The 14,289-nt window shown below is 43.4% G+C and overlaps 1 protein-coding gene across 1 annotated transcript in view; it reads right to left on the reverse strand.

Annotated features, from left to right (window-relative positions):
• Nucleotides 1-14,289, reverse strand: part of STRBP (spermatid perinuclear RNA binding protein) — a 177,255-nt gene that overhangs the window by 93,107 nt on the left and 69,859 nt on the right. Inside the window, exon 5 of the mRNA XM_053695491.1 lies at nucleotides 327-485. Within this exon, the coding sequence (XP_053551466.1) occupies nucleotides 327-485 (159 nt within the window). The remainder of the gene's footprint in view (nucleotides 1-326; nucleotides 486-14,289) is intronic.

Here is a 14,289-nt window from a genome sequence, read left to right on the forward strand (position 1 = left end):
GTCAAAATGCACTGAGATAAGAGGCAGCCTTCATGAGCTTAGAAATTAGCATATGAGCCGACCAAGGTTTAGCTTTAAACAAAGAATACAAGAACAAAGCAAATATGATTATAAAAGTAAATTGGAAAGTTGTTAAGATTACATGCCCTATCTGAATCATGAATGTTCAATTTTAACTAGACTGTCCCTTTAAGCGTTACATTACAAAGCATCACATATGTCCTCTGGAACCATGCAAGGGTCCCATTTCTCTAACAATATGATAAAGACTCTATGGGCCTGTAATTATGTACAATAAATGTATTGTCGTGGCTTAAGTCAGGTACCTCTAGCGTGTTGGAGCTGTCAGTTGTGGAACTGGCAGTGTTATTGCTACAATTGGTTGAGATTGTCTCGCTTTTGCCTTCGCTATCTGACTTTTCATCTGAGCTGAGACACTCCATGTCGGTGTCAAACCCCGTTGGATAGCCCATAGCCTGTAAAACCTGTCCGTAAAGAGAGAGAGATCTGTGAGTAAAACAAACTGGATATTTATTAGAATGTGCTATATGTTTGTCCCTTTAAAGGGACATAAAATCCAAATATTTTCTTTTGTGATTTACAGAGAGCATGCAATTTTAAACCACTTTCCAATTTACTTTTATTTTCTAATTTGTTCCATTCTCTTGGTATCTTTTGTCGAAAAGCATACCTAGGTAGCCCCAGGAGCTGCTGATTGGTGGCTGCACATACATAACTCATGTTATTGGATCATTGATGTGCATTGCTGTCTCCCAAAGAAAGGATACCAAGAGAATGAAGCAAATATAATAATATTGTATTCTCTAATTGAATCATGAAATAAACATTTTGGATTTCATGGCCCTCTAAGTATCACAAACTACTGCTATCACAAGAGCTACAATGTTTGTCTGTACCTATTTATTTCATCGTCAGAACGAGACAGGCCATACACTAGTGGATCCTCAAAGCTAAAACGCACACAGCCAGACTACAAGTGGAGCGTTATTTAATGCTCCTGCTCGAGCGCTAACTCTGCACGTGTCTGGTAGTGCTCGTATTACAAGTTGAAAGTAAGAAGTTTTTGCGCGACTGCGAACTAGATGCGCAGGAGGAGTGAAGAAAACTAAATTTATGCTTTCCTGGCAGGGAGAGTCCACAAATTCATTCCTTACTGTTGGGAATTTAACAGCTGGCCACCAAGAGGAGGCAAAGACACTCCAGCCAAAGCTATAAGTATCCTTTCCACTTCCCCTATCTCCCAGTCATTCAGCCGAAAAACAAAGGAAAAGCAGGAGAAACACTAGGGGTTATAGAGGTGCCAGAAGGAAAAAGGCAGTCTTAAAAATAATAGCGCCGGTTCGTGGACTCTCCCTGCCAGGAAAGAAAATAATTTATCAGGTAAGCATACATTTTGTTTTTTTTCCAATGGCAGGGAGAGTCCACAAATTCATTAATTACTGTTGGCAATCCAATACCCAAGCTAGAGAGGACACAAAATGAACTGGGAGGGACAATAAGGTAGGCGAACCTTAATCCGAAGGCACCACCGATTGAAGCACCTTTCTCCCAAAAGACATCAAGCTTTTGAAAAGGTATGTAAAGAGGACCAGGTAGCCGCCTTACAATTTGCTCCATGGAAGCTTCGTTCTTAAAGGCCCAAGAAGAGGACATTGCATGAGTAGAATGAGTTGTCCAGCTTCCTCATAAGCCAAACGGATGAAACTTCTCAGCCAAAAGGAAAGAGTAGTCGCGGTGGCCTTCTGTGCTTACCTGCATACAAAACAAACAAGGAAGAAGATTGTCTAAAATCCTTGGTTGCATGAAGGTAGAACTTCAAAGCATGCACTACATCCAGATTGTGTAGCAAACGCTCCTTCTGAGAAGAGCGATTAGGGCAAAAAGAAGGAACAACAATCTCCTGGTTGATGTTATAATCAGAGACAACCTTAGGTAGAAAATCTAATTTAGTACGCAAAACAGCCTTTTTCGCATGAAAAACAAGATAAGGGGGAATCACACTGCAAAGCAGATAACTCAAACTCTAAGAGCAGAAGAAATAGCCAACAAAAACAAAACCTTCCAAGATAAAAGTTTAATATCTACAGAATTCATAGGCTCAAACGGAGCCTGTTGAAGAACACAAAGAACAAGAATAAAGCTCCAAGGAGGAGCAACTGGCTTAAACACAGGCGTAATTCTAACCAGGGCCTAAAGAAAAGACTGAACATCAGAAAGATTAGCTAGTCTCTTATGTAACACCACCGAAAGGGCAGAGATCTGACCCTTAACCCCTTAACGTCACACGTCGTACAGGGTACATCATACACAAACTGGTCGTTAAAGACAAACAACGTACCCTGTACGTTGTTAGGGGTTTAAAGCGGCTGGAAACAATCCTGATCGCTTCCAGCCGCTTTCAAGGTATAGCCGTGATGACTCGATATTGAGGCATCACTGCAATACCTTTTATCAAACACTGATGCAGAGAGAGCCACTCTGTAACCCTCTCTGCATCGGTTAGCGATGGTGCCGATCGTTGGTGGGTGGGAGCAGCTGCAGGGAGGTGGGTGGGCAGCCCATCGCTGGATCACTTCCGGCCAGCAGTGTCGGATCAGTTCCCGGTGCGTGCGGGAGCGCGCACGGAGGCGGGGGGCGTATGTGCGCCCGCTCCCGCGATCTGCACTAATGTGTACATTGAAATCTTGGTGGGAGCAGGTGGTAGGCGTGGGTGTTGGGAGAGGGAGGGGGGAAATTATGTTTTAAAAAAGGGATCTGGGAGAGGGGGGTATTGAGGGGGGCAGCTACACTACAGAAAAAAGGTAAATTTATTCTTACCTGATAAATTTGTTTCTTTTACGATACGATGAGTCCATGGATTTCATCCTTACTTGTGGGATATCGCCTCCTGGTCAGCAGTAAACAAGTTTTTATGCATTTATTTATGTACATTTAGTATTGCCTTTTTATATTTATCTCATTATATGAATTATTTTGCTTACAACTCTTTTAATACATTTAGTAAAGTCTAATTAAATTATATTGTAAATTCTTCTAGTAACAGGCTTACGTGCCTGAATCAAGGTATCAATTACAGATTCAGAGAACCCTTGCTTAGATAAAATCAAGTGTTCAATCTCCAAACAGTCAGCTGCAGAGAAATTAGATTTGGATGATGGAAGGGTCCCTGAATGAGAAGGTCCTGCCTCAATGGAAGCTTCTGAGGATCCCTGGACCTGGATCCGTATCTCAGAAGATTGGCATTCTGATGAGACGGCATAAGGTCTAGTTCCGGCCTGCCCCATCTGAGAATCAGGTTGGCAAACACCTCCGGATGGAGTTCCCATTCACCCGGATGAGACATCTGTCTGCTGTCCACTCCTGGGATGTAGATTGCTGACAGATAACAAGAGTGAGCTTCCGCCCACTGAATTATCCTGGATACTTCTGTCATCGCCAAGGAACTCCTTGTTCCTCCCTGATGATCGATGTAAGCCACAGTCGTAATGTTGTCCGACTGGAATCTGATGAATTTGGCCGAAGCCAACTGAGGCCAAGCCTGAAGGGCATTGAATATTGCTCTCAACTCCAGAATATTGATGGGAAGTAGAGACTCCGACCGAGTCCACACACCCTGAGCCTTCAGGGAGTTCCAGACTGCACCCTAGCCCATCAGGCTGGCGTCCGTTGTCACTATCACCCATGAGGGTCTGCGGAAGCACGTCCCTTGGGACAGATGATCCGGCGACAACCACCAAAGAAGAGAGTCCCTTGTCTCCTGATCCAGATCTATTTGAGGAGACAAATTTGCATAATCTCCATTCCATTGTCTGAGCATGCTCAGTTATAGAGGCCTCCATGCACTGAGCCACTAACGGCCGAGGATTGGACTGAAGGGATCAGCATGTATTCAGAATTTGAGTAAAACCCTGCCCCTGTTCCTGAATCGGAACGGGATATATTACTCCCATGAGGGTGAAATCTCTTACACAGCGTAAGAACGCCTCTCTTTTTATCTGGTCGACAGATAATCGTGAAAGAAGAAACCTTCCTCTTGGGAAGGAATTTTTTAACTCCAACTGATACCCTTGAGACACAATTTCCAGTGTCCAGGGATCCTGAACGTCTCTTATCCAAAGCCTGGACAAAGAGATAAAGTCTGCCCCCTACTAGATCCGGTCCCGGATCGGGGGCCGGCCCTTCATGCTGTCTTGGGAGCAGCAGCGGGCTTCTTGGGTTGTTTACCCTTGTTACAAGCCTGGTTGGGTCTCCAGGTGGACTTTGCCTGGGAAAAATTCCCTTCCTGTTTAGCGGAAGATTAGGAGGGGATTCCTTTAAAATTTAGAAAGGAACGAAAATTACTCTGTCGTCCTCTTTGCTTAGATGTCTTATCTTGAGGGAGGATGTGACCCTTACCTCCCGTAATGTCAGAAATGATTTCCTTCAAGTCAGGCCCGAACAGGGTCTTTCCCTTGAAAGGAATAGCCAAAAGCTTGGATTTAGAGGACACATCCGCTGACCAAGACTTCAACCATAAGGCTCTTTGCGCTAAGATGGAAAACCCTGAATTCTTAGCCGCCAATTTGGTTATCTGAAAAGAGGCATCCGTAATAAAAGAATTAGCCAGCTTAAGGGCCTTAATTCTATCTTGTATCTCCTCTAAAGAAGTCTGAGTCCTGAGAGACTCTTCTAGAGCGTCAAACCAAAAAGCAGCCGCAGTTGTGACTGTTACAATGCAGGCCGTTGGTTGTAATAGAAACTCTTGATGAATATAAAGTTTTTTTGAGAAGACCCTCCAACTTCTTATCCATGGGGTCTTTGAAAGCACAACTGTCCTCGATAGGGATAGTCGTACGCTTAGCTAGGGTAGATATAGCTCCCTCCACCTTAGGGATCGTCTACCAGGAATCCCGCACAGTGTCAGCTATAGGGTATATCTTCTTAAACATAGGGGAGTGGGAGAACGGGATACCCGGTCTTTCCTATTCCTTAGCAATAATTTCCGAGATTCTCTTAGGAACCGGAAAAACGTCAGAATATGAAGGGACCTCCAAATATCTGTCCATCTTACTCAATTTCTCTGGAGGGACCACAATAGAGTCACAGTCGTCCAGAGTCACCAAAACCTCCCGTAGTAACAGGCGGAGGTGTTCAAGTTTAAATCTGAAAGACATTACTTCCGAATCTGTCTGGGGTAAAGCACTCCCTGAGTCAGACAGTTCCCCCTCAGACAGAGTCTCCACACCCCCCAATTCAGATCCCTGGGAGGGTACATCGGAGATCGCCATCAAAGCATCAGAAGTCGCAGGGACTACTTGGGCCTCTTTCCTACTGTGTTTGCCTTGCAAAACTGGTAACTTAGATAAAACTTATGAAAGAGTGGATGACATAACTGCAGCCATATCCTGCAGAGTAAATGAAGCAGACGCTGTTGAAGAACACATTGTCGCTTGAGCAGGCGTTAAAGGCTGTGATGCTTGGGGAGAAAGTTGCGGCATACCCTGAATCTCATCATTCTGAGAGCAATCCTTAGACATATCTTTATTAAAGAAAATCTGCTCCTTACACTGTAAGGCCCTCTCAATGCATGAGGGACACAACGTAACCGGGGGTTCCACAATGGCATCTAAATACATAGGGCATCTAGTGTGTTCAAGATCATCCATGTTAACAGAAAGTAAAAGCTAGCTTGGTCGTGTCTCCTTTAACAATGATAATTAGCTAAACGCATATCCAAAAAAACGTGTGCACTGTGTCTTTGAAAATAAACTGTCTTAGTTTTTACAGAGCGTTTGAATTAAATAAAAATGCAATTGCAGTATAAGTTTTTATCCCACACTCAACCTGTTAAAAGAACATCCACTGACACACCCGAATTAACAGTCACCTCGCCGCAGCGGAGCTGCGGCTCCTACCTGACTCAACTGACCAAAAACTATCCTCTAAAACGGCGTGCCTAAGATCACTTGTATATACTAGCCACAAGTGGACTTAGGAGCAGTAAGGAAATGCTGCCGATCCGTACACACTCAGAAAAACTAACTGCGCGGCTGAAGCGTGTGAATACTAGTCCCCGCCCTTCGTGGGCGTACACAACACACCCCGGAAAAAAACAAACTGAGTACCGCCATACACCGGAGTCCGATAGAGAGTATGTTATCTCCCTCCGACTCCGGCATTACTCCCAGCGTCAGCCCCATATTCCACATGTCACACAATAACATAATAAGGGAATCGCCCGTTGCGTCAGAGCAATTGAACCTAAAACAGCTCCCAGCGCTTCTAAGCTTATAGTGTTCATGCCAGAATGAGTTGGGGAAAGTTCAACATGTCGGTATCCCATTTTCAATAAAAATTATAACCCACACCTGTTAAAAGGGGAAGCCCTTACACAAGCCCATAACCCCTCACAGAAAAAGGCACAGTCAGTTCTGAGATATGCTGCAGAGCCCCAGAAATAAAGGACTGCACTTACCTCCATGCTGAGGAACAGCATGATAATCTCACAGTGTCAAGAGGTCCACTCTTCCTCCTGAGGTCCTGTGAAGGTAGAAGGGTCTTAGTTAGTATTCTCTAAGACCATACACAGAGAAGCAGCACAAGCATGGGAGGCGCAGTGAAGATAAAACTCCACCCGTTCCCAAAGCCTAAAAGGCTATTACTCCAGATGCTGCTCTATAGTAAAATAGTACACTTTGGCACCATTTAAAAATAAAAAAGTCTTGATTGTTACCTCTTCCTATCACTAACACAGGCAAAGAGAATGACTGGGTTGGGAGGGAAGGGAGGAGCTATTTATTCAGCTCTGCTGTGGAGCTCTGTGCCTCCTCCTGCTGACCAGAAGGCGATATCCCACAAGTAAGGATGAAATCCGTGGACTCATCGTATCTTGCAAAAGAAATAAATATTTATATAAAAAAAGGACACATTATTTTAAAAAGTGGGTACTGGCAGGCAGCTGCCAGTACCCAAAATGGCACCAAATAGTAAGAGGGGGAGGGTTAGAGAGCTATTTGGGGGGGCTCAGGGAGGTTGGGTGGTAAGGGGGGATCCTAAACTGCAGAAAATATATAATTTAAAACAAAAAAAACACAAACTTTTTTTTTTTTTTACTGCCAGACTTTCTGCCAGTACTTACCTGGTGTGTCAGGTGGGAGGCTGATCTCTACACTAAAGCTAAAATTAACCCTTCAAGCTCCCTAACAAGCTACCTAATTAACCCCCGTCATTGCTGGGCATAGTGTGGTGCGCAGCAGCATTTAGCGGCCTTCTAATTACCAATAAGTAATGCTAAAGCAATATATGTCTGATATTTCTGAACAAAGGGGATCTCAGAGAAGCATTTACAACCATTTGTGTCATAATTGCACAAGCTGTTTGTAAATGATTTCAGTGAGAAACCTAAAGTTAGTGAAAAAACATAATTTATGCTTACCTGATAAATTTATTTCTCTTGTAGTGTAGTCAGTCCACGGGTCATCCATTACTTATGGAATATATCTCTTCCTAACAGGAAGCTGCAAGAGGATCACCCAAGCAGAGCTGCTATATAGCTCCTCCCCTCTACGTCATACCCAGTCATTCGACCAAAACCATACGAGAAAGGAGAAACTATAGGGTGCAGTGGTGACTGGAGTTTAATTAAAATTTAGATCTGCCTTAAAGACAGGGCGGGCCGTGGACTGACTACACTACAAGAGAAATAAATTTATCAGGTAAGCATGAATTATGTTTTCTCTTGTTAAGTGTAGTCAGTCCACGGGTCATCCATTACTTATGGAATACCAATACCAAAGCTACAAAGCTAAAGTACACGGATGAAGGGAGGGACAAGGCAGGAACCTTAAACAGAAGGAACCACTGCCTGAAGCACCTTTCTCCCAAAAATAGCCTCCAAAAAAAAAGTGTGAAGTGAAGACCAAGTTGCAGCCTTGCAAATCTGTTCAACAGAGGCCTCATTTTTAAAGGCCCAGGTCGAAGCCACAGCTCTAGTAGAATGAGCTGTAATCCTTTCAGGAGGCTGCTGTCCAGCAGTCTCATAGGCTAAACGTATTATGCTACGAAGCCAAAAAGAGAGAGAGGTAGCCGAAGCCTTTTGACCTCTTCTCTGTCCAGAGTAAACGACAAACAGGGAAGAAGTTTGACGAAAATCTTTAGTTGCCTGCAAATAGAACTTCAGGGCACGGACTACGTCCAGATTATGCAAAAGTCGTTCCTTCTTTGAAGAAGGGTTAGGACACAGTGATGGAACAACAATCTCTTGATTGATATTCCTGTTAGTAACTACCTTAGGTAAGAACCCAGGTTTAGTATGCAGAACTACCTTGTCTGAATGAAAAATCAGATAGGGAGAATCACAATGTAAGGCAGATAACTCAGAGACTCTTCGAGCCGAGGAAATAGCCATCAAAAACAGAACCTTCCAGGATAACAGCTTGATATCAATGGAACGAAGGGGTTCAAATGGAACGCCTTTAAGAACGTTAAGAACTAAGTTTAAGCTCCAGGGCGGAGCAACAGTCTTAAACACAGGCTTAATCCTAGCTAAAGCCTGACAAAAAGCCTGAACGTCTGGAACTTCTGCCAGACGTTTGTGTAGAAGAATAGACAGAGCAGAAATCTGTCCCTTTAACGAACTAGCAGATAAGCCCTTTTCTAAACCCTCTTGTAGAAAAGACAATATCCTAGGAATCCTAACCTTACTCCATGAGTAACTCTTGGATTCGCACCAGTATAAATATTTACGCCATATCTTATGGTAAATTCTTCTGGTAACAGGCTTCCTAGCCTGTATTAAGGTATCAATAACCGACTCCGAGAAGCCACGCTTTGATAGAATCAAGCGTTCAATCTCCATGCAGTCAGCCTCAGAGAAATTAGATTTGGATGGTTGAAAGGACCCTGAATTAGAAGGTCCTGTCTCAGAGGCAGAGACCACGGTGGGCAGGACGACATGTCCACTAGGTCTGCATACCAGGTCCTGCGTGGCCACGCAGGCGCTATCAGAATCACCGAAGCTCTCTCCTGTTTGATCTTGGCAATCAAACGAGGAAGCATCGGAAATGGTGGAAACACATAAGCCATGTTGAAGACCCAAGGGGCTGTCAGAGCATCTATCAGCACCGCTCCCGGGTCCCTGGACCTGGATCCGTAACAAGGAAGCTTGGCGTTCTGGCAAGACGCCATGAGATCCAGATCTGGTTTGCCCCAACGATGAATCAGTTGAGCAAAGACCTCCGGATGAAGTTCCCACTCCCCCGGATGAAAAGTCTGGCGACTTAGGAAATCCGCCTCCCAGTTCTCCACGCCTGGGATGAAAATCGCTGACAGGTGGCAAGAGTGAGACTCTGCCCAGCGAATTATCTTTGAGACTTCCAACATCGCTAGGGAACTTCTGGTTCCCCCTTGATGGTTGATGTAAGCCACAGTCGTGATGTGAAATCTGATGAACCTCAGAGTTGCTAACTGAGGCCAAGCTAGGAGAGCATTGAATATTGCTCTTAATTCCAGAATATTTATTGGGAGGAGTTTCTCCTCCTGAGTCCATAGTCCCTGAGCCTTCAGGGAGTTCCAGACTGCGCCCCAGCCTAGAAGGCTGGCGTCTGTTGTTACAATCGTCCAATCTGGCCTGCGAAAGGTCATCCCCTTGGACAGATGTGGCCGAGAAAGCCACCATAGAAGAGAATCTCTGGTCTCTTGATTCAGATTTAGCAGGGGGGGACAAATCTGAGTAATCCCCATTCCACTGACTTAGCATGCACAATTGCAGCGGTCTGAGATGCAGGCGCGCAAATGGTACTATGTCCATTGCCGCTACCATTAAGCCGATTACTTCCATGCACTGAGCTACTGACGGGTGTGGAATGGAATCAAGGACACGGCAAGCATTTAGAAGTTTTGATAACCTGGCCTCCGTCAGGTAAATTTTCATCTCTACAGAATCTATAAGAGTCCCTAGAAAGGGAACCCTTGTAAGTGGTAATAGAGAACTCTTTTCCACGTTCACCTTCCACCCATGCGACCTCAGAAATGCCAGAACTATCTCTGTATGAGACTTGGCAGTTTGAAAACTTGACGCTTGTATCAGAATGTCGTCTAGGTACGGAGTCACCGCTATGCCTCGCAGTCTTAGTACCGCCAGAAGTGAGCCCAGAACTTTTGTAAAGATTCTTGGAGCCGTAGCTAATCCGAAGGGAAGAGCTACAAACTGGTAATGCCTGTCTAGGAAAGCAAATCTTAGGTACCGATAATGATCCTTGTGAATCGGTATGTGAAGGTAGGCATCCTTTAAGTCCACTGTGGTCATGTACTGACCCTCTTGGATCATGGGAAGGATGGTTCGAATAGTTTCCATTTTGAATGATGGAACACTTAGGAATTTGTTTAGGATTTTTAAGGTCCAAGATTGGTCTGAAGGTTCCCTCTTTCTTGGGAACCACAAATAGATTTGAATAGAATCCTTGCCCGTGTTCCGTCCGCGGAACTGGGTGGATCACCCCCATTAGTAAGAGGTCTTGTACACAGCGTAGAAACGCCTCTTTCTTTATTTGGTTTGCTGATAACCTTGAAAGATGAAATCTCACTCGTGGAGGAGAAGTTTTGAAGTCCAGGAGATATCCCTGAGATATGATCTCCAACGCCCAGGGATCCTGGACATCTCTTGCCCAAGCCTGGGCGAAGAGAGAAAGTCTGCCCCCCACTAGATCCGTTTCCGGATAGGGGGCCCTCTCTTCATGCTGTCTTAGGGGCAGCAGCAGGTTTCTTGGCCTGCTTGCCCTTGTTCCAGGACTGGTTAACTTTCCAGCCCTGTCTGTAACGAGCAACAGCTCCTTCCTGTTTTGGTGCGGAGGAAGTTGATGCTGCTCCTGCCTTGAAGTTCAAAAAGGGACGAAAATTAGACTGTTTGGCCTTTGATTTGGCCCTGTCCTGAGGTAGAGCATGTCCCTTACCTCCCGTAATGTCAGCTATAATTTCTTTCAAGCCGGGCCCGAATAAGGTCTGCCCTTTGAAAGGAATATTAAGCAATTTAGATTTAGAAGTCACGTCAGCTGACCAGGATTTAAGCCATAGCGCTCTGCGCGCTTGGATGGCGAATCCGGAGTTCTTAGCCGTAAGTTTGGTTAAATGTACGACGGCATCAGAAACAAATGCGTTAGCTAGCTTAAGTGCTTTAAGCTTGTTCATAATTTCATCCAATGGAGCTGTGCGAATGGCCTCTTCCAGAGACTCAAACCAGAATGCCGCCGCAGCAGTGACAGGCACAATGCATGCAAGGGGCTGTAAGATAAAACCTTGTTGAACAAACATTTTCTTAAGGTAACCCTCTAATTTCTTATCCATTGGATCTGAAAAGGCACAACTATCCTCCACTGGGATAGTGGTACGCTTAGCTAAAGTAGAAACTGCTCCCTCCACCTTAGGGACCGTCTGCCATAAGTCTCGTGTGGTGGCGTCTATAGGAAACATTTTCCTAAATATGGGAGGAGGGGAAAAAGGAACACCAGGTCTATCCCACTCCTTGCTAATAATCTCTGTAAGCCTTTTAGGTATAGGAAACACGTCAGTACACACCGGTACTGCATAGTATCTATCCAACCTACAAAATTTTTCTGGAATTGCAACCGTGTTACAATCATTCAGAGCCGCTAATACCTCCCCTAGCAATATGCGGAGGTTCTCAAGCTTAAATTTAAAATTAGAAATCTCTGAATCCAGTCTCCCTGGATCAGATCCGTCACCCACAGAATGAAGCTCTCCGTCTTCATGTTCTGCAAACTGTGACGCAGTATCTGACATGGCTCTCACCTCATCCGCGCGCTCTGTCCTTAACCCAGAGCTATCGCGCTTGCCTCTTAATTCTGGCAATTTAGATAATACTTCTGTCATAACAGTAGCCATGTCTTGCAAAGTGATTTGTAAGGGCCTCCCTGATGTACTTGGCGCCACAAAATCACGCACATCCTGAGCGGGAGGCGAAGGTACTGACACGTGAGGAGAGTTAGTCGGCATAACTTCCCCCTCGTTGTCTGGTGATAATTTCTTTACATGTAAAGATTGACTTTTATTTAAAGTAGCATCAAGGCAATTAGTACATAAATTTCTATTGGGCTCCACATTGGCCTTTAAACATAGTGAACAAAGAGATTCATCTGAGTCAGACATGTTTAAACAGACTAGCAATGAGACTAGCAAGCTTGGAAATACTTTTCTAAATAAATTTACAAGCAATATAAAAAACGCTACTGTGCCTTTAAGAAGCACAAAAAGCTGTCACAGTTGAAATAACAATGAACCAAAATAGTTATAGCAACCAATTTTTCACAGTAAATGTATTAAGTTAGCAAAGGATTGCACCCACCAGCAAATGGATGATTAACCCCTTGATACCCAAAAACGGATAACAATTTAATAATTAACGTTTTTAACACAGTCAAAACACAATGTCACAGGTCTGCTGTGACTGATTACCTCCCTCAAAATGAATTCTGAAGACCCCTGAGCTCTCTAGAGACGATCTGGATCATGGAGGATGTAGTAGACAGATTGTGACTGAATTTTTACTGCGCAAAAAAGCGCTAAAATAGGCCCCTCCCACTCATATTACAACAGTGGGGAAGCTCAGAAAACTGTTTCTATGCAGAAAACAAAGATGGCCATGTGGTAAAAATCATGCCCCAATAAGTTTTATCACCAAGTACCTCACAAAAAACGATTAACATGCCATTAAACGTTTTGAACATACATTTTAAAAGTTATGAAGTGTTATTAATAAGCCTGCTACCAGTCGCTTTTACTGCAGTTAAGGCTCATACATTATTTCAGTATTAACAGTATTTTCAGAGTCAATTCCATTCCTTAGAAAAATACATTCAGTGTACACACACTCATCAGCCTAATACCAGTCGCTATCACTGCATTTAAGGCTGAACTTACGTTACATTGGTATCAGCAGTATTTTCTCAGTCAATTCCATTCCTCAGAAAAATAATTTACTGCACATACCTCATTTGCAGGGGGGCCCTGCATGCTATTCCCCTTCTCTGAAGTTACCTCACTCCTCCGATGAGAACAGCCAGTGGATCTTAGTTACGTCTGCTAAGATCATAGAAAACGCAGGCAGATTCTTCTTCTAATGCTGCCTGAGAATAAACAGCACACTCCGGTGCCATTTAAAATAACAAACTTTTGATTGAAGAAATAAACTAAGTTAAAAAACACCACAGACCTCTCACAGCGACCTATCTTTAGTTAGGCTGCAAGAGAATGACAGAATATGACATGTGAGGGGAGGAGCTATATAGCAGCTCTGCTTGGGTGATCCTCTTGCAGCTTCCTGTTAGGAAGAGATATATTCCATAAGTAATGGATGACCCGTGGACTGACTACACTTAACAAGAGAAAGTTATCGTTTTTTTTATTTGATCGCATTTCGCAGTGAAATGGTGGCATGAAATATACCAAACTTGGCCTAGATCAAAACTTTGGGTTGTCCACTATACTAAAGCTAAAATTAACCCTAAAAGCTACCTAATTAACCCCTTCACTGCTGGGCATAATACAAGTGTGGTGCGCAGCGGCATTTAGCAGCCTTCTAATTACCAAAAAGTAATGCCAAAGTCATATATGTCTGCTATTTCTAAACAAAGGGGATCAAAGAGAAGCATTTACAACCATTTGTGCCATAATTGCACAAACTGTTTGTAAATCATTTCATTGAGAAACCTAAAGTTTGTGAAAAAGTTAGTAAAAAAGTGAACATGGGCCTAGATCAATAATTTGGTGTGTCTACTAAAAAAATATATATACATGTGAAGGGTTATTCAGGAATTCCTGACAGATATTAGCGTTAAAATTTAACTTATGCAAATTTTGAAAAAAAAAAAAATGGTTTGGAAATAGCAAAGTGCTACTTGTACTCATTGCCCTATAACTTGCAAAAAAAGCAAAGAACATGTAAACATTGGGTATTTCTAAACTCAAGACAAAATTTAGAAACTATTTAGCATGGTTGTTTTTTGGTGGTTGTAGATGTGTAACAGATTTTGGGGGTCAAAGTCAATTTTGTCATCCTATTTTATATATTTAATGACTAGAAAAACGGTATATAATATGTGTGGGTACAGTAAATGAGTAAGAGGAAAATTACATCTAAACACAAACACCGCAGAAATGTAAAAATAGCCCTGGTCCTTAAGGGTAAGAAATTGCAAAATTGCCTTGTCCTTAAGGGGTTAATAGAACTGGTAGACAATCCTTTCTTCAGACCATCCTGGAGAAATAAAATAATTT

This window comes from Bombina bombina, chromosome 12 (assembly GCF_027579735.1).
Source record: "Bombina bombina isolate aBomBom1 chromosome 12, aBomBom1.pri, whole genome shotgun sequence".
Taxonomy (NCBI): Eukaryota; Metazoa; Chordata; class Amphibia; order Anura; family Bombinatoridae; genus Bombina; species Bombina bombina.